The sequence below is a fragment of the Anomaloglossus baeobatrachus genome, chromosome 6, assembly GCF_048569485.1.
Source record: "Anomaloglossus baeobatrachus isolate aAnoBae1 chromosome 6, aAnoBae1.hap1, whole genome shotgun sequence".
NCBI lineage: Eukaryota > Metazoa > Chordata > Amphibia > Anura > Aromobatidae > Anomaloglossus > Anomaloglossus baeobatrachus.
In genome coordinates, this window is record NC_134358.1 from 162,546,178 (window position 1) to 162,573,508 (window position 27,331).

Below are 27,331 nucleotides of genomic sequence, written 5' to 3' on the forward strand. Positions count from 1 at the left end.
GTAAACATCGGGTAACCAAGAAGCCCTTTCCTTGGTTACCCGATATTTACCTTAGTTACTAGCGTCTGCCGCTCTCACGCTGCCAGTGCCGGCTCCCTGTTCCCTGCACTCCTAGCCAGAGTACACATCGGGTTAATTACCCTATGTGTACTCCAGCTACGTGTGCAGGGAGCCGGCACTAGCAGCGTGAGAGCACACCGCTTAGCGCTGGCTCCCTGCATACATAGCTGGAGTACACATCGGGTAATTAACCCGATGTGTACTCTGGCTAGGAGTGCATGGAACAGGGAGCCGTCACTGGCAGCGTGAGAGCGGCGGATGCTAGTAACTAAGGTAAATATCGGGTAACCAAGAGAAGTGCTTTCCTTGGTTACCCGATATTTACCTTAGTTACGCTTCCACACGTCGCTGCTAGCTGGGGGCTCGTCGCTGGTAAGATCTGCCTGTTTGACAGCTCACCAGTGACCATGTAACGATGCAGCAGCAATCCTGATAAGGTCAGATTGCTGCTATGTTGCTATGTGTGACACCACCTTTACTTTGTACTTAGGGAATAGCTACTCCTCCTTGAGTGACAGTTCTGGTGAGTAGCTTTGTTCTGCTACTACATATTACTGTCTGTCAGTACTTGTTCTGAGTCTGCACTGTTATTATATTTACATATAGAGATAACAGGGACTTTGAGCAAGCTCAGACAATGAGAGCTGCTGTGGAAACTGCCACTACTGTGTGCTGAAAGGGGGGAAGGAGTGGATTCTATAGGACTGACAAGAACACTGTCAGAAGCTGAGAGGAGGAGCTGAGAGCAGCTAACTTCTGTCTAGAAATCAGTTGGCTGGTATGGTAGGAGTTAACTCCTCTCCTGTAATGTAGCTACTACGGTAGTACACTTGGCCAGTGTCTGGTGGCTAAGCTCATGCAAGAGCTTTGAACTATGTAAGATAAAAGTTTTCAATGCAGGAGAATGACAATACATACAAAAAGCAAGTCTATTGTAAACTTGCTTATTTTCATGCTGTCTAATTAAAGCAATTTAATAACCTGAGAATACTCCTCTAAAGAAGTAAAAGATGTCTGTACATAGCCTTTAAGTGCCCCATTAGAAGTCCCTTCATGAAAAGTGTCCTGGGCTCTTTGCACTGAACAATGCCTAAGCACTCCCTGTTTGAGTGATGGCTCTAACGTCATACCATTAATTCTTTACATCTGTCACTCAGAGCAGAGGGGAGGAGCTTAGGAATTTTTGGTGCAAAGAAACTAGGACACACTTATTTCTCAGAAATGCCATTTATCATCAAGTAAAATCCTTTTTTAATTGATGACGTTTTTTTTTACTTCTGTTGACATAAATGTGAGAATGAACCAAAGACTAAAATGCCCTGAATTTCCAGTGTTCAGTGCAGGTGTTGTATACCATTAGACTCGCCATGGTCAGATCATTACGAGTGTAATAGTGTCAGTATACGTGCTAATATTTTTTTGCAAAGCAGCCCTCTTATCATTGCTTGTGACCCATGTCTTCTGTTCCCGTTTGGTCAGGATTTGATCACTTCTGTTTTTCACATCCTCATTGTCGGTGTCTTCCCTACTGTCATGGTGTTGTATAACTGTAACATGCAGATGCTTTCCCTCTCTATACAGACTAGCCTTGTTATGGTATCATACTGTAGTCCGGCCATTTTTTGCATTGGATGGAAGTGATAATCAAGCGGGACTAAAGGAGGCAAAAGAGATTCTCCTCAAGAAAGAAGCTGCATATCCCAACTCTTCTTTATTCATGTTCTTCAAGGGAAGAGTCCAACGACTAGAGGTATCCCTTCTCCTTCCGTGCTTCCAGGTCCTATTTTCCCAATTCAGTCTTACAGTATTTGTGTCGTGTGCTCTCGCCCCATGAGTTACATGAGTCCGATACCTCGCTGCAAAGAAACCCTTGTAAGAACCGCACTAACAGGATACGGGCTCTTCACTTACAATAATAAAGGTTCTTTCTAATTTAGGCCTCCACTTTGTTATTTGGCACTGATCGTAGGTGGTTTTAAGAACAGTCAGAGAACATTGTGCTCTAGAAAAGTAATTTATGTTCAGTCCTAAATGTCATTAATCATAATGTACACTTCAGAACAGCCAGAGAAGGAGATGACGGGAGGCATATGAAATCATGTCAGCCCATGGTAAATGAGGCTTAGTAGGGAGCAATATCACAAACATACTTTCAAGTAGAATGATTTCTTGGGTATATACTGTATGTATAATATTCTCACACATTGGAGCAAAGTCATCCAAACCTGCCAACTATGTGATGTGTACAGGAGCCTTCCAATCCATCCACCTTCAACTTTTGGTTGGGTGCTTTGGAAGGTCCTCTATCCACATAATGTTGGGGAGAAAAAAACGATTGTACATATTGAGATCCAGCGCCAATCCTTTTGTTCTTCCAAGAGTTAAAGGAGTTTTTTTCCACCAACAAAATGTTTGTTTTAAGATAATTTTAATCAATAGATCTTGGAATAATAATAAGTTCCACAATTGGATGTCATTAAAAAAAGTGTTCATGTGCTGAGATAATGCTATGTACTGAGTTGGCCGTGTCTGACTGTACCGGGACATGGTCTGATCATACCACATCTCCTGGGTCGGGGATAAGTAAAAAAGAATACAAACAGTATGTTACGGTTGCTGCGAGCACTGGAGACTATGTCCAGATTTCTTGCTACTGCACATGTGCGAGCGCTGGAGACTAAGTCCAGATTTCTTGCTACTGCACATGTGCGAGCGCTGGAGACTAAGTCCAGATTTCTTGCTACTGCACATGTGCGAGCGCTGGAGACTAAGTCCAGATTTCTTGCTACTGCACATGTGCGAGCGTCGGAGACTAAGTCCAATCTTGGAGCCATTGCACATGTGCGGGTGACATCATCGCTGACACGAGGTCACATGTCTCTGACACCTTCTATGCCGATTGGTCGCTGGTCATGTGCTTGTGACGTCTTGCTCGGTGATAGGCCAGCATGATGTCACTCCTGTCGTTCTGGCAGCGGATTGGCTCTGGTGTCCTCCATCTTGGATGAGGCACAGAGTCTATATAAGACCCTGACACACGCCGCATGGTGCTCAGTCCTCTTGGTTCATGCATATGAGTAGACGCTCTGTGCGCGTTCCTCTAGGCATTCCTCTGTCTATGCTAGGTGAGCGCTACCGGCAGGGTAGCGTTCTTATACCTTACAGCTTCGGCTGCTGTCCGTATCCTTTTCTCTTAGGGGAGCGGACATAGGCAGGTGCCTGAGGCACATGGTCTGGCTGGGCCTTGTGATTCTACTCGTAGGTGGACGTTGCCGCTAGGGTAACGTTCCTTATACTGCGTCTGGCAGTTGTTCGTATCCTCGCACACTAGGGGAGCGAACAGAGGTAGGAGCTTTGTGCGGCTTACGCTGCTGTTCGTCTCTTTTGCACCACTAGAAGAGCGGACCTAGGCAGGTGCCATATCTAGTGGTTCGTGTCCTCGCACACTAGTGGAGCGAACGCAGGTAGGAGCTTTGTGCGGCTTACGCGGCTGTTCGTCTCTTTTGCACCACTAGAAGAGCGGACCTAGGTAGGTGCCATTTCGCACACATTGCCTTTGTCTCTGTGATTATTAACAGAGATCATTCCACACACCCTCCAAGTAAGGGAGGAATTGCTTTACTTACTTATTATATCCTTCTGTGAGTTAACAGAGGTATTGCACTCTGCCATAGTCTGCAGCAAAGTCTTTGCACGGTGGACCCTGACTGTCTGATACTCCTTTCAGTTATTATCAGACAGCCCCCCGTAACATTAGGACTGAGCCAAGGGTCTGGCAGTTATGGCAGAATATCAGCAGTTACACCGTTACATACAAGTACTTGAGTCACGGCTCAAGAGTATAGAGGATAAACCTCAGACCATGGTGACATCTGCACATGATCCTCGACTTGCTCTGCCAAACAGATATTCTGGCGATGCCAGATCATGTCGTGGTTTCATTAGTCAGTGTCAGATACACCTAGAGGTCAACTCTTCTCGCTTCTCTACGGAGAGGTCCAGAGTAGGCTTTATCATCTCCTTACTTCAGGACAAAGCCTTAGAATGGGCGACTCCCCTATGGGAGCGCTCTGATGTGGTTACTCTGAGACATCAAGACTTTCTTGATGCTCTTAAGGCGGTATTCATGGGTCCGCAGGTTACCCATGATGCGGCCCTGAGACTGTTAGATCTATCTCAGGGTTCGTTATCCACTAGTTCTTATGCCATTGCTTTTAGAACTCTGGTGGCAGAACTAGATTGGCCAGAGAAGGTGTTGATTCCTATCTTCTGGAGAGGGTTGGCAGGCTATGTCAAGGATGCCCTTGCTACTCGTGAGGTCCCTGCTTCTCTGGAGGACTTGATCACAGTAGCAACGAGGATCGATGTACGCCATAAGGAACGTAGACTCGAGGTCTCTTCCTCACGCCCTAAGCATCGGGCTATTCCAGTTGTTGAGGGTCCACTACCATCTTCCTCAGCATCTGAAACATCTCCCACTCCTATGGAGTTAGGTCATACGTCCTCCAGACTACGCAAGTCTGGTCCTCCTATATGTTACGTATGTCGTCAGGCTGGGCACTATGCCAACAAGTGTCTTAGTCGTCAGGGAAACTCCCTGGCCTAGTAACCATTAGAGGGGGGTTACTAGAGACGTCTTCTGCACCCTCTAAGTGTTGTATCCCAGGTCAGCTCTCGTTATCTGAGAATACATGGCCTATTATGGCTTTTGTGGATTCCGGAGCTGACGGGATTTTTGTGTCCTCAGGATTTGTAAAGGGACACAATATTCCCTCTATCATGTTAGAGGCGCCTATTCCTGTCCGTGTTGTTAATGGAACTATGTTGTCTGACTCCATTACATTGAGGACAGTTCCCTTGCGCCTTTCCCTGTCTCAGGGTCACATAGAGGAGATTTCTTTTCTTGTTTTGCCTGAGGGTATAGACGACGTCCTTCTGGGTCTTCCATGGCTTCGGACTCATGCTCCTCACATTGACTGGGAGTCTGACAGCATTATTAGTTGGGGTTCGAAATGTCAGTCCCGATGTCTTCCCTTACCACCTAAGGTCGTTGCGGTTGCATCAACTGATCTCTCTCCCATACCTACACCCTATTTGGATTTCGCTGACGTGTTCTCCAAACAGGGTGCTGAGGTTCTTCCACCCCATAGGCCGTATGACTGTGCCATAGACCTTATCCCAGGTTCGGTTCCACCTAAAGGCAGGGTTTACCCCCTGTCGATACCTGAGTCGGAGGCCATGTCGACCTATATAAGAGAGAGTTTAGAGAAGGGGTTCATTCGTAAGTCTGTCTCTCCCGCGGGAGCTGGGTTTTTCTTTGTTCGGAAGAAAGAGGGTGATTTGCGTCCCTGCATAGATTACAGGGGTCTCAACGCAATCACAATAAAGAACAAATACCCATTACCTTTAATTTCGGAGCTCTTTGACAGACTGAGAGGAGCTCAAGTTTTTACGAAGTTGGATATGCGGGGTGCGTATAACTTGGTACGAATTCGAAAGGGTGACGAATGGAAGACCGCTTTTAACACCCGAGACGGTCACTATGAATACCTCGTCATGCCTTTTGGGTTATGTAATGCACCCGCAGTATTTCAGGACTTCGTAAACGATGTGTTCAGGGATTTACTGTTATCCTCAGTAGTGGTGTATCTGGACGACATCCTGATTTTTTTCTCCTGATCTGGAGACTCATCGTCAGGATGTCGTTCGTGTCCTTTCCCGTTTAAGGGAGCACTCATTGTTTGCTAAACTCGAGAAATGTGTATTCGAGCAGTCCTCATTGCCTTTTTTGGGTTACATTATCTCACAAGAGGGTCTGGCTATGGATCCTGCGAAGCTCTCTGCTGTCCTGCAATGGTCCGAACCTCATTCCTTGAAGGCGGTGCAACGCTTCTTAGGATTCATAAATTATTACAGGCAGTTCATACCCCATTTTTCTACTTTGGTGGCCCCTTTGGTGGCCTTGACTAAGAAAGGTGCTAATCCCAAAGCCTGGTCTACTGAGACATCTCAGGCTTTTGAGGCAGTAAAAAGACACTTTTCAACTGCTCCCGTTCTTCAAAGACCCGATGAGAATAAGCCCTTCCTCTTAGAGGTTGATGCCTCTTCAGTGGGTGCTGGTGCGGTCTTGTATCAAAAGAACGGTGCAGGTAGAAAAAGGCCGTGTTTCTTCTTTGCTAAAACCTTTTCACCGGCAGAGAGAAACTATACCATTGGGGATCGGGAACTGCTCGCCTTGAGATTAGCCTTGGAGGAGTGGCGTCACTTGCTGGAAGGAGCGAAACATCCTTTCCAGGTCTATACAGACCATAAGAATCTGACGTACTTACAAACCGCTCAGCGTCTGAATCCTCGCCAAGCCCGCTGGTCCTTGTTTTTCTCCCGCTTTCACTTCTCCATCAACTATCTGTCTGGGAGTAAGAATAACAAGGCAGACGCCCTGTCTCGCTCTATGCTTTCTACCCAGGAAGAGATTGACGAACCTCGTCTTATCCTTCCCTCCAGGGTTTTTCATACGCTCTCCCCTGTGACGTTAGACCAAATCCCACCGGGCAAGACCTTTGTTCCGCCTGATCGACAGAATGATATACTGTCATGGGCCCACACCTCAAAGGTGGGTGGGCATTTTGGTATTAGGCGGACACGAGAGTTACTGGAGAGGTGGTATTGGTGGCCACACTTAGCCAGCCACGTCAAGAGATATGTCGGTTCCTGCTACTCGTGTGCTCGCAACCGTCCATTACGGCAGAGACCGGCTGGGCTCTTGCATCCTTTACCAGTGCCAGATAGACCATGGGAGGTGGTAGGCATGGACTTTGTGGGTGATCTTCCATGTTCACAGGGACATAGATTTGTGTGGGTCATTACGGACCATTTCTCCCGGATGGTTCATCTCGTACCGTTATCGAGAATCCCATCTTCCAGGGTACTAGCCAAACTATTCCTCAAGCATGTCTTTAGGCTTCACGGGATGCCAGATCGTATCATTTGTGATAGAGGCCCGCAATTTACTTCCCGTTTCTGGCGAGATCTTTGTAGCCTTCTGCAAATTGAATCTCTCTTCGGCATACCATCCGGAGACTAATGGTTTTGTTGAACGTACCAATCAATCTATGATTATATACCTTCGACACTTTGTTGCTGAGAACCACGATAACTGGTCCTCCCTCTTACCCTGGGCAGAATTTGCCCTTAACAATTCGCTGGCTGAGGCCACTGGGCAGACACCGTTCGTACTCAATAATGGGCAACACCCTAGGGTACCAGTACCGTTTCCCGCTGCTGCACCTCCTCCTCTTGTGGCTGACTGGGCAACTAATGCCAGAGGTTTGGGATCGGACTCAAGAGTCGATCCAAGCAGCTAAGGACCGTATGAAGACGGTGTCCGATCGGTTTCGTCGCCCGGCTCCTGTCTTTTCTCCAGGGGATTTTGTGTGGCTCTCTGCAAAACACGTGAGACTTAGAGTGAGCTCTGTCAAATTTGCTCCTCGCTTCCTGGGTCCTTATGAGGTTCTTCGACAGGTAAATCCTGTAGTCTATCAATTGAAGTTACCTGTCCATCTTAGGATTCATGACAAATTCCATGTCTCACTGCTAAAGCCGGCTATTTTACCTCACGCTCGTGAAGTGCACTCTCCTGCCTCTGATTCCTCTCGTTCTAGCTATGAGGTACGAGCCATAGTTGGTTCTAAGATGGTTAGAGGGCGCAGGTTCTTCTTGATAGATTGGGAGGGCTATGGTCCGGAACATCGCTCTTGGGAGCCTGAGGAGGCTGTCCATGCTCCCGACTTAGTTGCCGATTACCTGCGTCGCCGGGAGGGGGGCCCTTGAGGGGGAGGTACTGTTACGGTTGCTGCGAGCACTGGAGACTATGTCCAGATTTCTTGCTACTGCACATGTGCGAGCGCTGGAGACTAAGTCCAGATTTCTTGCTACTGCACATGTGCGAGCGCTGGAGACTAAGTCCAGATTTCTTGCTACTGCACATGTGCGAGCGTCGGAGACTAAGTCCAATCTTGGAGCCATTGCACATGTGCGGGTGACATCATCGCTGACACGAGGTCACATGTCTCTGACACCTTCTATGCCGATTGGTCGCTGGTCATGTGCTTGTGACGTCTTGCTCGGTGATAGGCCAGCATGATGTCACTCCTGTCGTTCTGGCAGCGGATTGGCTCTGGTGTCCTCCATCTTGGATGAGGCACAGAGTCTATATAAGACCCTGACACACGCCGCATGGTGCTCAGTCCTCTTGGTTCATGCATATGAGTAGACGCTCTGTGCGCGTTCCTCTAGGCATTCCTCTGTCTATGCTAGGTGAGCGCTACCGGCAGGGTAGCGTTCTTATACCTTACAGCTTCGGCTGCTGTCCGTATCCTTTTCTCTTAGGGGAGCGGACATAGGCAGGTGCCTGAGGCACATGGTCTGGCTGGGCCTTGTGATTCTACTCGTAGGTGGACGTTGCCGCTAGGGTAACGTTCCTTATACTGCGTCTGGCAGTTGTTCGTATCCTCGCACACTAGGGGAGCGAACAGAGGTAGGAGCTTTGTGCGGCTTACGCTGCTGTTCGTCTCTTTTGCACCACTAGAAGAGCGGACCTAGGCAGGTGCCATATCTAGTGGTTCGTGTCCTCGCACACTAGTGGAGCGAACGCAGGTAGGAGCTTTGTGCGGCTTACGCTGCTGTTCGTCTCTTTTGCACCACTAGAAGAGCGGACCTAGGTAGGTGCCATTTCGCACACATTGCCTTTGTCTCTGTGATTATTAACAGAGATCATTCCACACACCCTCCAAGTAAGGGAGGAATTGCTTTACTTACTTATTATATCCTTCTGTGAGTTAACAGAGGTATTGCACTCTGCCATAGTCTGCAGCAAAGTCTTTGCACGGTGGACCCTGACTGTCTGATACTCCTTTCAGTTATTATCAGACAGCCCCCCGTAACACAGTACAGCACGGGATCGCAAATAACTCTTTCTTTGTGGTAAAACATTTTTTAAAAACAGGCAGGTAAATGTTTTACCTCCCAAAAAGAATCAGCCATGATCCTGTGCTGAAATGTCTTTATACTCTTTTGCATCCTTCCTGGCCCAGACAAGATTTATTCACAGTGAAAGCCGAGCGCTCCAGTGATCTCTATTGGAGAGCTGCTGCCATACTGCGTAGTGGCAGTAAAGACCGTAAAAGGATTGGAAGACTGCAATCGAACATGCCATCTTCTTTATTTCCCATGACCTCATCTATCAGGGGAGAATTAGACAGCCCCGTATACATTAGATTGTCAACTGATGTAATTATTGGTGGGTTTGGCTGACATTGGTCTAACTTGTATGGGGGTCTTAACAGACACTAGAACCATCCCTCAAAAAGCAGGGAAGAGTCAAGGACACTTTACGCGAAGGGATTTCTTATGGGGAACTTGAAGGCCAATGTTTGGTGTGCATCTTGCGACCATGTGGTGATTCGTTCCTGAAACTGAATAGACTTAATTACTTCTTACACAATGTGCATGGTGTTCACTACTTAAAGTGAACCAATCACCAGGATTTTCCTACATAAGCTAAAGCCAGTGCTATACTGGCGCTATCAGGTTGGTTCTATACATACCTGTAGTGGTCAGCTCCGGATGTTTAGGTTTTGAAATCCAAGAAAGTTTATAAAACCTTTAACTTCTTGAGTGACAGCAGCTGAAGATCAGATAATATCTGGGGGTATTCATAGTTATCCCCTCCCTCTGTTAGAAGCATTATACGATTGATTTAATTTTCCACTAGGAGGACCTGTGCTGAGGTCATACCCATGTGACCAGAAGGGGCAGGGCCTCAGCCAACAAAGCTGATACCAGGAAGCAACATTTTTCCTTTGGCTGAGGCCCTGCCCCTTCAGGTTACATGGGTATGACCTCACTACAGGTCCTGTAAGTCAAAAATTAAATCAATTGTATAATAATTATGGCAATTCTAACTGGGCGGGAATAACTATGAATACCCCCCGCTATTATCTGATCCTCAGCTGCTGTCACTCAAGAAGCTGCTGATTTTATAAACTTTACTTTCTTGGATTTCAAAACCTAAACATCCGATCTGACCGCTACAGGTATGTATAGAATCAGCCTGATAGTGCCAGTATAGCACTGGTTTAGGTTGTATACAAAAATCCTGGTGATTGGTTCCCTTTAAATCCTGAAATGTGCATAGCTGATCAGTATCATTGGTCTGAGACTAAATTTATTCCCAATTTCTACTTACTTGTACTTTTCATGCTTCTGTTCCAGTGTCAAATAAACAGTGCCTTGACCTCCTTCCACACCGCTCTGGAGCTTGCCACGGAGCAGCGAGAGATCCAGCATGTTTGCCTGTATGAGATTGGTAAGTGTAAAGTGCATTGGTCATTCACCAGAAACATCGGCCTCAAAACTAGAATCACTGCACATGGAAACTACATAGAAATGTACATATTAATTACAGAGAACACTCATTCATGGATGATCCCTAGAACAAGAAGTATTAAAAAGCATCCAAATAAAGCAAACCTTTGAAGTTGGTATCTCTGTTGACATTTTGTTTTATTACTCATGATCAGATCCATGATATGAGCAGCCCTGTCTGTGACACTTCTATCACATTAGGTATTGTGCTGCTGAAGGTACAGAAAAAAGTAAGAAAATCATATTCGGCACTCTGGTATAGGCTGGTGCGATGCCCGAGTAGGGTTTGAATCTGTAATAGGTAGTACTAGTTAAACATGGCATGCAATGAGGTACTACAAAAAGGATTTCTCTACATGTGGTCCTGATCACATCCAGGACATGAAAATATTAGGAAACTTCAAATAGATGTACGACTTGAATTACCCCTTTAAGGGCTTTTTCGTTTAAACAATGTATGGGAAGTGTGGAAAGGTTTGTGACCGCTTATAGGGCCCGATACATCAAAGTGTTTACTCAAAAAAAACTAGCGTAAAACACTTTGAAAAAAATCGCAAAAGGTTTGCAATGCGGAGTTACACAAAAATGTTATGAATTTTGGCATTTTTACATTAATTTTAAGAAACTCTGCCAAAATGGCCTGAACTGGGGAGGAGACGTGATAGAGCGTGGCTATGGCCCAATGTCAAATTCAGCAATATTGCCGCCATTCTTACACGAGGAATGGTACTCTATGGAATAACGTCTCTGGCAAGGCACACACCATTGACAAGAGGCGTTGATTTCATTAACTGGCCCACCCCTCATTAATATTGGCATGTCAACCTCCAGCCTTTACTTGCAAATTGTACCTAGGATCCAATAAGTTGTCCAGGCCAACAACACAGTTGACAATAGACTAAAGTGCCTTACTTAAAGAAGATATCACATGAAACTTTTATATGTCTTAAATGTAAATGTATATGTAATGTAGTGTAAGTGTGTTCATATACTTACTGATCACTATATTCAGTGTTTCCAGTCCTGATCCGGTCCTCTTGTCACTATTATGATTTCTATTCCAACTTGCCAAATTACACTGGGGTCTATGTGTAAAGGCCGCTTTACACGCTGCGATCTCGCTAGTGAGATCGCTAGCGTGCGTACCCCCCTCCATCGTTTCTGCGTCACGAGCATATCGCTGCCCGTGGCGCACAAAATTGCTCGGACCCGTCACACTACTTACCTGCCTAGCGACGTCGCTATGACCGGCGAACCGCCTCCTTTTTAAGGGGGCGGTACGTTCGGCGTCACAGCGACGTCACTAAGCGGCCGCCCAATCGAAGCAGAGATGAGCGGGACGAACATCCCGCCCACCTATTTCCTTCCTCATTACCGGCGGCCGAAGGTAAGGTGAGGTTCCTCGTTCCTGCGGTGTCACACATAGCGATGTGTGCTGCCGCAGGAACGATGAGCAACATCATACCTGCAGCTGCCACGATATTTGGAATAGGGGAGCATGTCAACGATTGATTTTGCTCGATTTTACGACCTTTTTTTATCGCACGTAACATGGCCGGACGTGCGTCACAAATTCCGTGACCCTCAACGACATCACTTTAGCGATGTCGCTGCGTGTAAAGCGGCCTTAAGTCTATGGAACTTGGTTCTGACACTCTATAGACTTATACCCAGTGTCATCCAGCAGGTCTGATTAGAAGATTACACTACTTTACATTTACACAGGTTTATGGCAAAAAAAAAATATAATTGGAGTGCTTATTTAAGGTAACTACTGTATACCCCACCACCATCCACAGACATGCATGCCTGACACAGTTAATAAGGAAATACAAATCCTGTTACAGCTAAAGATTAGGCATGTTGAAATCCAGCATGTCCATTCCTTCTTTCTTTGGATATCTGCAACAGGGTGGAGAGTTAGGACACCCCCTTACACCAGTGGTGGGCAATTAATTTTCTCGAAGGGCCATATGAGAGACTGTGACTGGTGTGGAGGCCGAAACAATAGGCTGAAATTAATTCTGCTCAATATTAATATTAACATATTAATTATAATTAATATTTTATATTAACATTAATTGTATCAATCTATACTGAACAGTATTAAGTATGCTGACATACCCTATATACAGTATGAGTCCCACATAGCTCCCTATATACAGGATGAGCCCTCACATAACCCCATATATACCGTATGAGCCCACACACAGCCCCCCTATATACAATATGATTCCCCACACATCCCCTATATAGAATAGGAGCCGCCAAATAGCCTCCTAAATACAGCATGAGCATCACATAGGCTCTCTATATACAGTCTGAGACCTTCCTATATATAGTATGTGCCCCACATAGCTTCCTAAATATAGCATGAGCCCTCAAATCGCTTCCTATATACCTTGAGTCCCACATAGCCTCCTATATACTGTATGAGCCCACAAACAGCCTCCTAATTACATGCAAACATTCCATACACATAAAAATACAACCAACACATACTCGCCTCTCTGCCATTTTCCCCGGGACTCTGCTCCTGTCTCTTGCAATGATGTGAGGTCATTACGTCTGCTGTCCCACACCCTGATTAATAGAAAAAGGAGCCACAGGCACCGTCCTCCACCAATGTATTCATCACTATCTGCATTCTGAGGATGCAGGTAACGTGGATATTGGGAAATGGGCTGTGGCATACGGGCAGCAGAGGAGGGCTTGGTGGTCCACTGTTTTCAGCCCTTCAGCTGTCTCGGTCCACGGGCTGGAGTGGAACAGCCGGAAGGTCAGATGTGACTTGCTGGCCGCAATTTGCCCAGCCCTGCCTTACGCTATAGATGGCCAGTCACATCATAATATGTGGGTTTTTTTTAAAGGCCAACATAACTTCTTTAATGATAAAGGCTCTCATATACATTAGACTATAAGCTGAACCTGCCAATATATGCAGGCTCGGCATATCACATATACAGTCTAATGTGTATTGGGGCCTTCTGATGATTTAGGACTGCCAATCCTTTTGTTCTCAAAGAAATAAACTTCCGCCCAAGGAATCTAGCTGAGGCTCACTTGTAGAGAATACAGGCACACTCGGCTGAGCAAGGAATCGTACGTATGGAGGAGTTGGGAAGGATAGCTGCTGACCGACTTTTGGCCAACAGCTATCTATTGTGTATTGACCCCCTAAAATCTATTTAGTGTCCAAAACACTGCTGGAAACTTCAGTGCATATTGGTGATTATATACTTAAGGTGGTGTCACACACAACGACAACGAGGTCGCTGCTACGTTACCATTTTCTGTGACGTTGCAGCGACGTCCCGTCGCTGTCGCTGTGTGTGACATCCAGCAACGAGCTGGCCCCTGTTGTGAGGTCGCCGCTCGTTGCTGAATGTCCAGCTTCTTTTTTTGGTCGTCGCTCTCCCGCTGTGACACACAGATCGCTGTGTGTGACAGCGAGAGAGCGACGAAATGAAGCGAGCAGGGAGCAGGAGCCGGCATCTGGCAGCTGCGGTAAGCTGTAACCAAGGTAAACATCGGGTAACCAAGGTGGTTACCCGATATTTACCTTCGTTACCAGCCTCCGCCGTTCTCACGCTGCCAGCGCCGGCTCCTGCTCTCTGCACATGTAGCTGCAGTACACATCGTGTAATTAACCCGATGTGTACTGTAGCTAGGAGAGTAGGGAGCCAGCGCTAAGCAGTGTGCGCGGCTCTCTGCTCTCTGCACTGTGACATGTAGCTGCAGTACACATCGGGTTAATTAACCCGATGTGTACTGTAGCTAGGAGAGCAAGGAGCCAGCGCTAAGCAGTGTGCGCGGCTCCCTGCTCTCTGCACATGTTGCAGCACAGTGACGCGTGTCGTTATGATCGCTGCTTCGGCTGCTGTGTTTGACAGCTAAGCAGCGATCATAACAGCGACTCAGAAGGTCGCTGCTACGTCACAGAAAATGGTGACGTAACAACGACGTCCCAGCTTTAGTTTCTTTGCTTACAACATTGGGTGATAACAAGCGTTTATGGTGGCCAGATATCCTGAATAGCTGGCCATACCATAGTGAAATTGTTTCTTATTGTCACATAAAATTGCTCTAGGTATGTGGTCCCCTTTTTGATTCTTCACATTCATCTCAAAGAAAATGCATGACCTTTTCCAGTTTTTCAATCCTAGTTTCTTATTTATTCTCCCCTAGGCTGGTGCAGCATGATAGAATTAAACTTTAAGGACGCTTTCCGGTCCTTTGAACGGTTAAAAAATGAATCCAGGTGGTCACAGTGTTACTACGCCTATCTTACTGCAGGTACGTGTCAGTTCTCCTAACTTCGGAAAATGGAAAAAAAAACATAAAGGGTCATTGTCATGACTTGTTAAAATTTGAAACCGTGTTGCCCTATTCCTGGAGCCCCCAAAATTGATAAAAAAAAAAATGTACGTCTGGAACACCAATGGTGTGAACATGGTGCAAGACTCAAAAACATATAACTATACAATAGGATAAAGAGTTGCACACCAGTCACAATGTATAGGGGAATAATGAAAAGCAGAACTGCTATGGGAATGCTAGACTGAAAAATACAATGAACTATCTGAAAAAAATGAAAAACATGAAAATGGAATATGCATAACTGCTATGAATAATAGGAATGTAGGAGATGTTTAGCTATTGTATTGCTCAATGCAAAAGATCCCCAAAACCACACAAAGGTAATCTCTATTTTTGGGGTCCCTAACCTTTGTGTAACCTCACCTGCAGTTAAAAAACTTGCCCTGTATTGGGAAGCAAAGAACCAAGCTATATATGTGAAATGAAACACATGGCTATGGGTGGGGCAGGGTTCTCAGACAAAGTGCATACTAATTAAAGAATGTACGCCCCCAAAATTGATAAAATGATGAGGCTGACCCTCCTGTACATTTCAATACCTACATCAGGTACTTTCCTTTTCCTCAAAATGACAAGAATCTGTTTTCCTATGGACCATTATATACCTAGCATTGTCCCCAAATTCAAAGGAGGCCTATAGTCATTGTCCAGGTTCCCTAATTTTACAATTGTATATTCATCAACATGACGAACCACTGTGACAACTGCAAGTCCCACCAATCTTAAAGAACATCGGTCAATGGGGTGTATCTCTACACGATCAGCACTGATCGGCTATGTATGGACCCCCCACATGGTAACGCCCAGTTGTTAATTTAGTCATACAGTTCTAGGAGAACTAACAGGAACAGCACAATGTTCTAAGTTTAGACAATCCAGAATTGTTACTTTGTTGGGAACGTAAAACGATATGCCAGGAAAATTGACAGGTTCTCTTTAGGAAATGCTGTCTTCGTGTTCTCTGCCCTGTGCACAGTGTCAAAATTGGAGAAATACTTTATGGTAAAGGAGCCTAGCAATCATTTTTCCATAAGCTTTAAATAATAAAGTAATACAAAAAAAATCCATGAGAGTATTTTCCAATTGTCCCATGACTCATCTGCTCTTCTGCCACCTTTCTCTTGATTCAGTGTCCATTTCCCTATTCAGTTACATCGCCTTCAGAACAATGACACGCCGTCACATAAGATTGTATACGCCATTTCTTACACACTGTGAAATTATTAAATAACTGTTGACGTTCACACCCCCATTTTTCCAATTTCAGTGTGTCAAGGTGCCACTGGAGATGTGGACGGTGCACAAGAAGTATTTAGAGACGTCCAAAAGCTATTTAAAAGAAAAAACAATCAGATTGAGCAGTTTTCAGTGAAAAAGGTTTGTGTACAGTTGGGTAAGAACAGTGATAGTTACATGGGCAGCATTGTCCAGTGTCACCATCACAATGTCATACCCTTCTTTGGGTGATGGGCGCTATGCAGCTGGTTAGCCTTGCAATGACGTTTAGTACGGTCATCATAGACATGACACAACTGATCTGACTCTGCCATAGGATGAGCATAAGCGTTTCTAGGAACAAAAAATGTGAGAAAAGCAATAGAATAGTAGACCCACTACTGACCTGATACCTGCACACAGTCCCTGCAAAGACTGACGGGGAGCTCTAGATGGTTGGTTGTGCTCTGGTGCTCCTTGTCAGTCTTTGCAGGGACTGGTTGTGTGTATTTTTTTTTTTTTTATTACTTTCTGGGCTTCACCTCTCGCACACATACCCTTGGCCCAATTTTAAAACTTCTTTAAAGGGCCTCTGTCAGCACAGAATGAATGTTCAAACCAAGTGCAGGCGCTCGGTGCATCATGGTGGGGCCCACTTATTTAAATCCACTTTCCCACCTGCTTTTTTTCTATCTACGTCTGCCTTTCACTGGATCTATGAAGCAAGAGCCATCAAAGAATAGGAGAGGAAGGGGTGGGGTGGAGATTAAAGGACAAAAAGCAAGTGAAAGGTGTATTTAAGTGAAGAATAAATGGGGGAGAAAAGCCACAGACTAAAAATATGAAAGGGGAAGATATTCACGCTGTAAGGGGGATTTATTAGTGTTATGGGGTAATTATGAACTCAGCCTGTATCTACTGTATATACTGTATATATTGTGCCTTATGTAACTGTGTGTTTTGTATGGCAATGACAGGGTGACCGATTTAGAAAACAAAAACCAACCAAGCAGCTGTGTGTACTGGCGGCTATTGAGGTGCTGTATCTGTGGAAGGCTCTGCCGAACTGCTCCTTCTCCAATCTCCAGCACATGAGTCAAGGTACCGGGCCACAAAATGATGCGTCTATATCTGGGTGGGGAACCTTTTTTCTGCAAAGGGCCATGTGAAAATTTTTACCATCATTAGGGGCCGCACAAAATTATCAACTTGAAAATGATCCTGCTATGCTTGGTCAAACAATTAACTCTCTGTGGTGGCTGGAGCTTCTTCTCTTTGCTGTGGCTGTAATATTAGGTGATCTTGTTGCTTCTCACAACTACTTTTCCAGCTTTTTGTCAGCTGGGACTGCTGTATATACATCACAAAGGAGACGCTAAGGGCATATACATCATAGGAAGAGCTGGGGACATATACATCACAGGAGACAGGGGGGTATATATATTACTGGGGGGTACAGAGAAAACTGGGTATATACATCACTGGAGAGCAGAGACCTAGTTGGGGGGCACAAACTTCGCTGCTGGTATATACAGCACTGGGGAGCTACACACAGCCCTGGGGAGGCTGGAGGAGCACAAAGAGGCCTGGGGAGGCTGGAGGAGCACAAAGAGGCCTGGGGAGGCTGGAGGAGCACAAAGAGGCCTGGGGAGGCTGGAGGAGCACAAAGAGGCCTGGGGAGGCTGGAGGAGCACAAAGAGGCCTGGGGAGGCTGGAGGAGCACAAAGAGGCCTGGGGAGGCTGGAGGAGCACAAAGAGGCCTGGGGAGGCTGGAGGAGCAGAAAGAGGCCTTGGGAGGCTGGAGGAGCACAAAGAGGCCTGGGGAGGCTGGAGGGGCACGCACATGCCTGGGGAGGCTGGAGGGGCACGCACATACATGCTTGGGGAGGCTGGAGGGTCACCCACATACATGCTTGGGGACGCTGGAGGGTCACCCACATACATGCCTAGGGAGGCTGGAGGCTCACCCACATACATGCCTGGGGAGGCTGGAGGCTCACCCACATACATGCCTGGGGAGGCCCGAGGGTCACCCACGGCCCTGGGTAGGCCCGAGGGTCACCCACGGCCCTGGGGAGGCCCGAGGGTCACCCACGGCCCTGGGGAGGCCCGAGGGTCACCCACAGGCCTGGGGACCCTGTAAGGTCACATACTGGCCTGGGAAGGCTACAGGGGCAACCGCTCCTCTTCTGTGGGATGAGAGTGCATTGCAGGCTTACCCCGCCCACAAAGTAAGTCCTCACACTGGCATTGGCCAGCATGAGGATGTACTCCTCCAGTGTTTGCATGGTTGAGCCTATATATATCTTATATCGTCTTTGCTTACACCCAAGACATTTTCTATCATATTCCCTGGTGCACAGTATTGGCCATACTAAACTATATTATAAATCCCTATATTTTTGTGTTGTTTTTGCTGTGTTCATTTTTTGTTCGTTTTATCTAAAGCTGCCAGTCCTTTTCCACCATCCTCTCAGAGGTAAGGTACCGTCACACTAAGCAACTTACCAGCGATCCCAACAACGATAGGGATCGCTGGTAAGTTGCTAGGAGGTTGCTGGTGAGATGTCACACTGCGACGCTCCAGCGATCCCCCCAGCAACCTGACCTGGCAGGGATCACTGGAGCGTGGCTACACGAGTTGCTGGTGAGCTCACCAGCAACCAGTGACCAGCCCCCAGCGCCGCGTGGAAGATGCTGCGCTTGGTAACTAAGGTAAATATCGGGTAGCCAACCCGATATTTACCTTGGTTACCACCGCACGGAGCTACACGTGTAGGGAGCAGCGCACACTGAGCGCTGGCTCCCTGCTCTCCTAGTTACAGCACACATCGGGTTAATTACCCGATGTGTGCTGCAGCTAAATGTGCACAGAGCAGGGAGCAGCGCACAATGCTTAGCGCTGGCTCCTTGCTCTCCTAGTTACAGCACACATCGGGTTAATTAACCCGATGTGTCCTGCAGCTACATGTGCACAGAGCAGGAGCCGGCACTGACAGTGAGAGCGGAGGAGGCTGGTATCAAAGGTAAATATCGGGTAACCAAGGACAGGGCTTCTTGGTTACCCGATGTTTACATTGGTTACCAGCCTCCGCAGAAGCCGGCTCCTGCTGCCTGCACATTTAGTTGTTGCTGTCTCGCTGTCACACACAGCGATCTGTGCTTCACAGCGGGACAGCAACAACTAAAAAATGGCCCAGGACATTCAGCAACAACCAACGACCTCACAGCAGGGGCCAGGTTGTTGCTGGATGTCACACACAGCAACATCGCTAGCAACGTCACAAAAGTTGTTCGTTAGCAGCGATGTTGCTAGCGATGTTGCTTAGTGTGACGGGGACTGTAGAGCCTGTTAGCTGCTGTGATATCTGTGCAGATTATCGCTGTTAATGACTTTATTGCACCATCGGCTGTTATATTGCATTCTGAAGTACCAATACTTAACAAGGCAATCTGTAGTTTTATCACGTCTCTTATTAGGAAATACAATTTAGCAATTTTCAAACTAATCATACTGATAAGACTGAGTGTACTACTACTATAATCTTTGCGTCCTTCATTCTATCACTGTGTAGTGGACTCTATTACTGTATTATCCTCATATCTATCTAGGAGGTGTTTGCCTTTGTGCCTGAATCATGTTATATTTATGTCAGTGTTCAGGTTTTCTGTGTCAAAAAAACTATTTGATATTAATATTATAATGTAGACCATAGATTAGATTGTTGTTTCAGAAAATATATTCATTTAATTTTCTGAAGAAGTATTAAGTACCATATTTTCAACATGAATTTTGAAATTTTTCATACAGTACCTCATTTTAAGGAACCGCTATGAAATATTTACAGGGGTTCCCCTGATTCATAGTGACCCTCTAAGAGCCCTAATGTAGGAATAATGCATCCGTAAACGTATTACAGCTGTCACTCATCGGTGGGTTTTGGTTATCCTTGTAAAATTAAAGGGGAAATCCTCCCTTAGTCCTTATTCTCCAGGTAGTGGATGTCACCTGAAGAGGGGCATCTGGGGGCGCGGAAAGGACCCCCAATGTGGTCACGGGGGAAGGGTTCTTTCTGCTTTGGCTCGGCCGCTTCCTCTCTTTGGCCCGGTATCCTCCACAAAGCATGGTGAAGGGATTGTTGGTGGCAGGGTCCTGGGGGGGTGTGTGGACTTTGTGTGTGCTAGTCATACCTCTGTTCAGTCCCTAGTTAGAACCAGGAGTCTCCCTGTAAGGATTAATGGTCACAAAACATTGTTCTCATTCAACAGTCTTTTACTAAGGCCGGGGCCAAACGGGAATCTACTGCGATCCTCGCATGACACTCGGCTCACGCTGGCAGCACAGCGGGAACCGAGTGTCATGCGAGTGTCACTGCGACTGAGGTCCGATCATGAGATCCGACCACAGCTGCGGGGGGCGGGCCGGCACTGAGGAGGGACGGGCCGGCTCTGAGGAGGGGAGGGAGGGATTTATCTCCCTCTCTCCTCCGTTGCTGGCTATTGCCATTCTCGTCCTGCACTCGCGGTACACCGGTGTACTGCGAGTGCAGTGTGACTTGTGGCTTAGGCCTAATTGTCACGCACGGTATTTCTTTCACATCATTCCTGTGGGCACAACACTTGAATATTGTAGGTACGGAACATTTGACTTTAAAGCCTACTTCTACTGCAGACTGCTCCATGGTTCCTAGTACTACCACCGCTCTTCCACTATTCTCTCACTGTCCGATGATTTTTAGTCTAATATATATGCATTTATGCACAAAGAAAAACAATGTTCTCAGAGGTGGACAACCCATGTGAATATGTGCTCATACATGAATTTGTTGTACATGCATACATCCATAGGTAGTAGTCTTCTGATGTAAGGTTATTTATTCTAAGTCGTGCACTATCCTTCCACAATATAATTTACTAATTTGTGCTTGCTCCTTTTATTTGATGTTGGCTGAAGCTTGCCATGAAGTTGTGGATCCATCAGTAGTTGGACTACGGAACTTACTCCTTGGAGCAATCCATAAATGTCTGGGGAATGTTGAAGATGCTGTTCAGGTGAGATATTTAAGGTCATGCTTTTGGACTACAGAATTATTAATTGTATGTAAATCCAGAACAGAATGGTGGTATAACCCTGGTAATAAACTGAGCATTTAATGCACTCAGCTAAAGAGTGATACAACTTAGGAGTCCAAGTCTATTCCATCTCTGCAGCCTGCACCGAGCAGAGTAAGATCTCAGCAGCAGCAGAGTAGGACCCTGGGAAGCTGTAAATTGGGTTAAGTGGGAGAGCTTCAGTTAACCTTTCATAAAGGATAATAAAGCCATTTTAACACAGATTTTCAAAGTAAGTACACCAGGCTCTTCAGGTCTAGGAAACTTGCTTAATAGTGCATGCCATTTGTATGGTAAAATCTGGCAACAGATCTGATTTAATGAGCATGGCTTTATGTATAGAAATTCTTTGCTGTTACATATGTCCAGATGAATAACTTTTGGCAACCTTCTGTTCTTTTATAGTTCTTCCAACGTGCAGTGAAGGATGAGCAGGGACGACAGCAGAACCTCTACATTCAGCCGTATGCTTGCTATGAACTAGGCTGCCTCTTGCTGGATACTCCAGAGGTACTGACACCCAATTACATGGGTACAATACAAATTAGTAGCTTTGTTTTAAGGCATTGTAGATTTTAATGGCTTTATCTTGATGTAACACGTTTTAGTATGTTGTGATTATTAGACACTAGGTGATAACTGTATGTAACTGAGGAGAGTAGGTTAGTTAATGCATCATTTCATCAGAAAATATACAGCCATTAATAGCATTCAAGGGATGAGCGAACCCAAATTATAAAATCCAGGGCTCAAACTCGAACACGGATTAAAAATAAAAAAAAAATCAGGTGCTATTCATATGCTAATAAAGTTTGTTGAAAGGCTGCAGTGTAGCTAATCAACAAGCTTTATTGCATGGGGAAGATGCTTGTATGCTGCTGTGAACCAATAAATAAAAATATAAAAAATGATGTGGGGTACCACCTTTTTTTTACAACCAGCCGAGATAAAGCAGACAGCTGGGGGCTGGCATGATCAGGCTGGGAAGGCCCATGGATTTTTGGCCATTCCCAGCCTAAAAATAGCAGCCCGCAGCTGCCACTTTTAGCAGCCCGCATGCACCAATTCTGGCGCTTTACCAGTCTCTTCTTGATTTTCCTGGTAATCAGAGTAATATTTTTTGGGTTCATGTCAGCTTTGAATTGACCACTGGCATGAAGCCCATGAGTTAGTAATGGATCGGCATCTATCAGACACCCCATTAACCCGGGAAGTTAAAAAACACACATACACACCCCTAGTTTATTTGAACAGACTCTCCCACACACTCTTGTTTAACCAATTTATTAATTAAAAAGGTATTCTCAAAGTTCTGACATAATCCAGTGGTGTAAAGCTGGGTTCACACATAGCGACAACGACGTCGCTGTTACGTCACCATTTTCTGTGACGTAACAGCGACCTTGTATGTCGCTGTTATGATCGCTGCTTAGCTGTCAAACACAGCGACGCAGCAGCGATCATAACGTCTCTACATGTGCAGAGAGCAGGGAGCTGCGCACACTGCTTAGCGCTGGCTCCCTGCTCTCTTAGCTACAGTACACATCGGGTTAATTACCCGATGTGTACTGCAGCTACATGTGCAGAGAGCAGGAGCCGGCACTGGCAGCGAGAGAGCGGCGGAGACTGGTAACGAAGGTAAATATCGGGTAACCACCTTGGTTACCATGCTCGTTCCTGCCGCTGACCGGCAGTGACCCATGGAGCCTCGGTCCGAGAACCTTGAATGAATGGACGTCGTGGGACATTACACAATTGGATTACGGCTTAACTTTGCTGATTTCCTTTCAATTAATAAATTGTTGAATGAGGGAGTATGGGTGAGTCTGTATTCCACAATTAGGTTTCATTGTAACTTTGAGGATTTTTTTTAATTAATAAATTGGTGGACAAGGGAGTTTTTATTCAAATAATTATTTTTTTTTTTTTTGGGTGTGGTTTGTTTTTTTGTTTGTTTCTGTTGTGCTTTTAACCATCTCTGCAACATGGTTATCAGTCGAGACTGATAATAGGCTCCTTTACAAAATCCTGGAACCTGTAAAAAAAAAAAAAAAATACTAAGTCTTGCCATCTGAATTCTTCTTCGGTCTTCTGCTGCTGATGGTTTTCCTGAGGAAGCCTCATTGAAGCTGCTTAAAGATATCAAAACGGATAACATCACTAATCATCACAAAGGATGAAGAACACGTCACCGTTTTTTATTTTTCATGTAACATTTCACAACAACAAAAAATGGAAACTACTAAAGATTTGTTTTGTGATCCAAGTGCATGATGATTGCTTTCATTGGTCTATTTTTATAGGTGCCGGCGGGGTTTGTTTATTTTTCAAGGAATAGCATAGATAGTTGGGTCCCCCATGAAGAGATGTATATAAACGTTTCAGAGCATTCTGCATATCTTATTTTTTTCATTCCAAAAAGTTATTGTTTACATTTTGATATATTTGTTTTCTTATTTTAACAGACCGTTGGAAAGGGGAAAGCACTACTGTTTCAAGCAAAGGTGCAGTAATATTATTAATGATATATTAAAGATTGATCTAACCATTGCAGGTCAGGAGCGCACTGCTCCCCTGCCTCCTGGCTATCTGCTTGCCGTGTGTCCTGCGCTTCTGATTCATTGACCGTTCAGACCAGTGGCATCATCCCACTGCTGGCCTGATGTTTGTTCTCTCGATGCTGTAAGCAGAGTTTCATTGGAAGACCACGTAGACACTGAAGCTGGCCAGATCCATCTTGTCCAGACAGCTTCGGAGAAGCACTTATCAGCTCTTTTGGAAAGAGCTTGTAAGAGCTGTGCTCCTTGCATAGGTGACTAAATAAGCAGATCTCCTTGTAACCATTTATACCATATTTGAAAGTGGGTGCCAAATTATGGTCACCCCACCGCATGCACAAACTCCATACAATGTAATGTACAAACAGGAGAACAGGGGTTAGATGTGTTTTGACATTTTTATTTGTATGCAAAAAGTGATGGTAGCCATGTTAAGACAAATGTGACATAAAAACATATAGAGGGACACCTATGTCTGGAGAAGTTGGTGACATGTAATCATATCCAAACACCCCCCCGACGTGTGTTTCACCAGGGAAACAAGAAATCCCACATGTAGCTGCTTTAGGGAAGGAGCATTGTGTCACACTGAAGAAGCTACGCATGGGATTTCTTGTTTTTCTAGCGAAACGTGTGTTGGCAGGTGTTACTGGAATTCTCCTTCTTTGGGACACCAGGGCCTGCCATTACCCATATGCACTAGGCACCTATGTATGTATAGGAAATTATACTGGGATACGTATGTGTATATATGTAGACGTATGTGTAGGAAATTATACTGGGTTATCTTCCCCTTGTTTCTTTGCTTGCAGAAGGCAATTTATAATGAGAACATACACGGGAGAATTATTTTGGGATATTGATGCATGTGGTTTGTTTTTTTTGAGATACACGCACTTTACCTAATATCTTTTTATGCTTGATGTATAACTAGATTCCTATGATATCTATTAATAAAATGTCTTTGTAACATTTGGTGCCATATGATTACATGTCACCAAATTCTCCAGACATAGGTGTTCCTTTATATATTTTTATGTCACATTTGTCTTAATGTGTGTGCCATCACTTTTTGCATAGAAATAAAAATGTCAAAACACATCTAACTCCTGTTCTCCTGTTTGTACATTGGTTGCCTGAGGTACCGGACATCTCTACAGTCACATATACAGTGTCAATGTGTGAGAACACATAGGGTTTTTAATAACAAGTAAATTGCAAAGTTTCTTGTTTTCCAATTTTTACCACCTATCATCATGAGCATAACCCTCTAATTAGTAGCCTCCTCTCTGGCACACACAGACAGAAATGGGCCACTGTGCAGGAACAATATATGGGCCCTTTGCAGTCCAATAGCTCACTATAATGCACAATTCCTCTTGCTTTGGAAGTAGAAATGAGCCCCCCTACTTCTTGGGCCCTTGTTCGGCCACACATATCGCACCATTGATATGTCCGCCCCGTACCTCCTCGTGTTAATCCTATATATTCTATACATTTAACAGACTGACATGTTTTGGTTTTTTTCTTTTTCATGGCTATTGCAGGAGGAATACACTGGCTATGATTTTGAGAACAGATTACATGTTCGTATCCACGCAGCCTTGGCCTCTCTCAGGGAAGTGGTCCCCCAGTGACGGAGAAGAGAACGTGACTCTGAAATCCCACACCGCTTTCCGCACTTTACCACAAAGCAGGGGATTAAGATGGCAGATTGTGGATGATAACATAGATCTAAGAGTTTCCTTAGAAAGTCGCCTGTGCCAGAGACTTAGGACTATTCACAATGAAGCCGAACTGGACAGAAAGAGAATACACAAGCTTTTGAGTCTGGAAAAGTAGGACTATAAGCTAAATAGCGTCACTTGAGTAAGACATCACTACATTGGATGTCTGTCCTGGTAAAGACCTGTGGAGCATGTCCGGTTACCCCTGTGTCAATCAGAGTTGGCACAGCAGTTTAGCTCACTTCGCCCTTGTAGGTTTTTTAAGTGTTGACTGTTTTAGTTATATATTATGTTCCTTTTGCTGTATTATATTAGTAGGCTACCTGTTTCTTATATTCGACTACAAGGTGACGTGAGCTGAACTGCTGCTACAATTTTTCTGCCTGAAAAAAAGCACACCTAACACAAAGTGATATACGTGATCTTGTCTGTCTGCCGCATAGTAAAACAGGCAAATCAACCACAATATCCAAACTGACTGTGGAAAAACCATAAATGATGATAAGATAGGAGGACAAACTCCTCTAACGTTCATCGGCAGGCTTAGTAGAGCATTCTATTAAATGTTACCACTTGGGGTATAAACTGTTTATTCATCATTAGATAGAAACTCGTCCCCTTCTCTCTACACCTATGGACGTCAGTCAGCCATTACCGTAATAAAAATGACTGCATAAATAGCCGTCTCAGTTGGGGGCACGTGTCGGGGCGTCCATTGTAATAGAACAGATGGAAAACATCAATCAACAAAGACTTGCTGAATACAAAAATAATGAACCAGCCCTGAAGGGTGGTAAAGGCAATACAATAAAATTGTAGCACTTTTGCTTCTGTACGTACTTGAAAATTGACTTTCGTTGAATTCAGGGATATTGTCGTCTATTTACTGGGCACTTAATATTTATGGTATCTTCATTCTGCGTGTGCTACAATTTTCACTTTTTGTTTTTTTTAAGCTTATTTTTTTCAAGGTGAAAGGGAACCATACTGGTAAAAATGGGGTTAGAAAGTTTTCATTGTGCTTTTAGGAAACTGTTTCTAAAATGTGATTCATTGAAAATCTGGTATTCTGTACGTTATGGTCAGGAAACAAAATGTGTTCAACCCTGGTGTTTATAAGACGAGATCTTTGCCGTTGCCACTTTCAGTTATGAAGCTGAAGTAAGCATTCGGGTCTCCGGCAGATGTGTCCCCTGAAGGTATGGCCATATGGTGAATAGGGCAGTGATGCTGAATTGTCACCTTACCTTCCCTGGAGCAGGTCTACATATGCTACATATAGAAGGAAGACTCTGTGATCTACATTAGCTATGCCGTAATGGACAACCCTTTAACATGATGTATGAAGAATATCCGAATGGTTGCACAAAATATATTCACCTTTTCCAATGTAATAACACTCGTTATTTTCCAGTTAGACATAAGAGGCTGCTTATGATGCATAGTCATGGTGTTATCTTTTTTGGGTCAATCAGTTGTGATTTGCTAAAGCAATCCAACAAGGCTGAGATTTTCTCTCCAAATAATTCCTATGAAGGTGGCATCTGTAGACTTAAAGGGAACCAATCACAAAGGATTTTCGTATATAACCTAAAGCCAGTGCTATACTGGCACTATCAGGTTGATTCTCTACATACCTGTAGTGGTCAGATCGGATGTTTAGGTTTTGAAATACAAGAAAGTAAATTTTATAAAATCGTCAGCTTCCTGAGTGACAGCAGCTGAGGATAAGATAATAGCTGGGGGGAGCATTCATACTTAGCCCCTTTCCCTGTAAGAATTAGTATAAGTATTATACAATCGATTTAACTATTCATTGTTTCATTAACAGGACTTGTGTGAGGTCATACCCAT

The 27,331-nt window shown here is 45.0% G+C and overlaps 1 protein-coding gene across 2 annotated transcripts in view; it reads left to right on the top strand.

Annotated features, from left to right (window-relative positions):
• TTC39C (tetratricopeptide repeat domain 39C) overlaps positions 1 to 27,072 on the top strand; it is a 49,204-nt gene extending 22,132 nt beyond the window's left edge. For both annotated transcript variants that reach the window (XM_075353344.1, XM_075353343.1), the window contains exons 5-13: positions 1,642 to 1,810; positions 10,333 to 10,426; positions 14,674 to 14,781; positions 16,133 to 16,242; positions 17,058 to 17,181; positions 21,035 to 21,132; positions 21,598 to 21,702; positions 23,658 to 23,696; positions 25,298 to 27,072. In XM_075353344.1, coding sequence (XP_075209459.1) covers positions 1,642 to 1,810; positions 10,333 to 10,426; positions 14,674 to 14,781; positions 16,133 to 16,242; positions 17,058 to 17,181; positions 21,035 to 21,132; positions 21,598 to 21,702; positions 23,658 to 23,696; positions 25,298 to 25,387 — 937 coding nt within the window. In that variant the 3' untranslated portion in view covers positions 25,388 to 27,072. The remainder of the gene's footprint in view (positions 1 to 1,641; positions 1,811 to 10,332; positions 10,427 to 14,673; positions 14,782 to 16,132; positions 16,243 to 17,057; positions 17,182 to 21,034; positions 21,133 to 21,597; positions 21,703 to 23,657; positions 23,697 to 25,297) is intronic.
• The last annotated feature ends 259 nt before the right edge of the window (positions 27,073 to 27,331 follow it).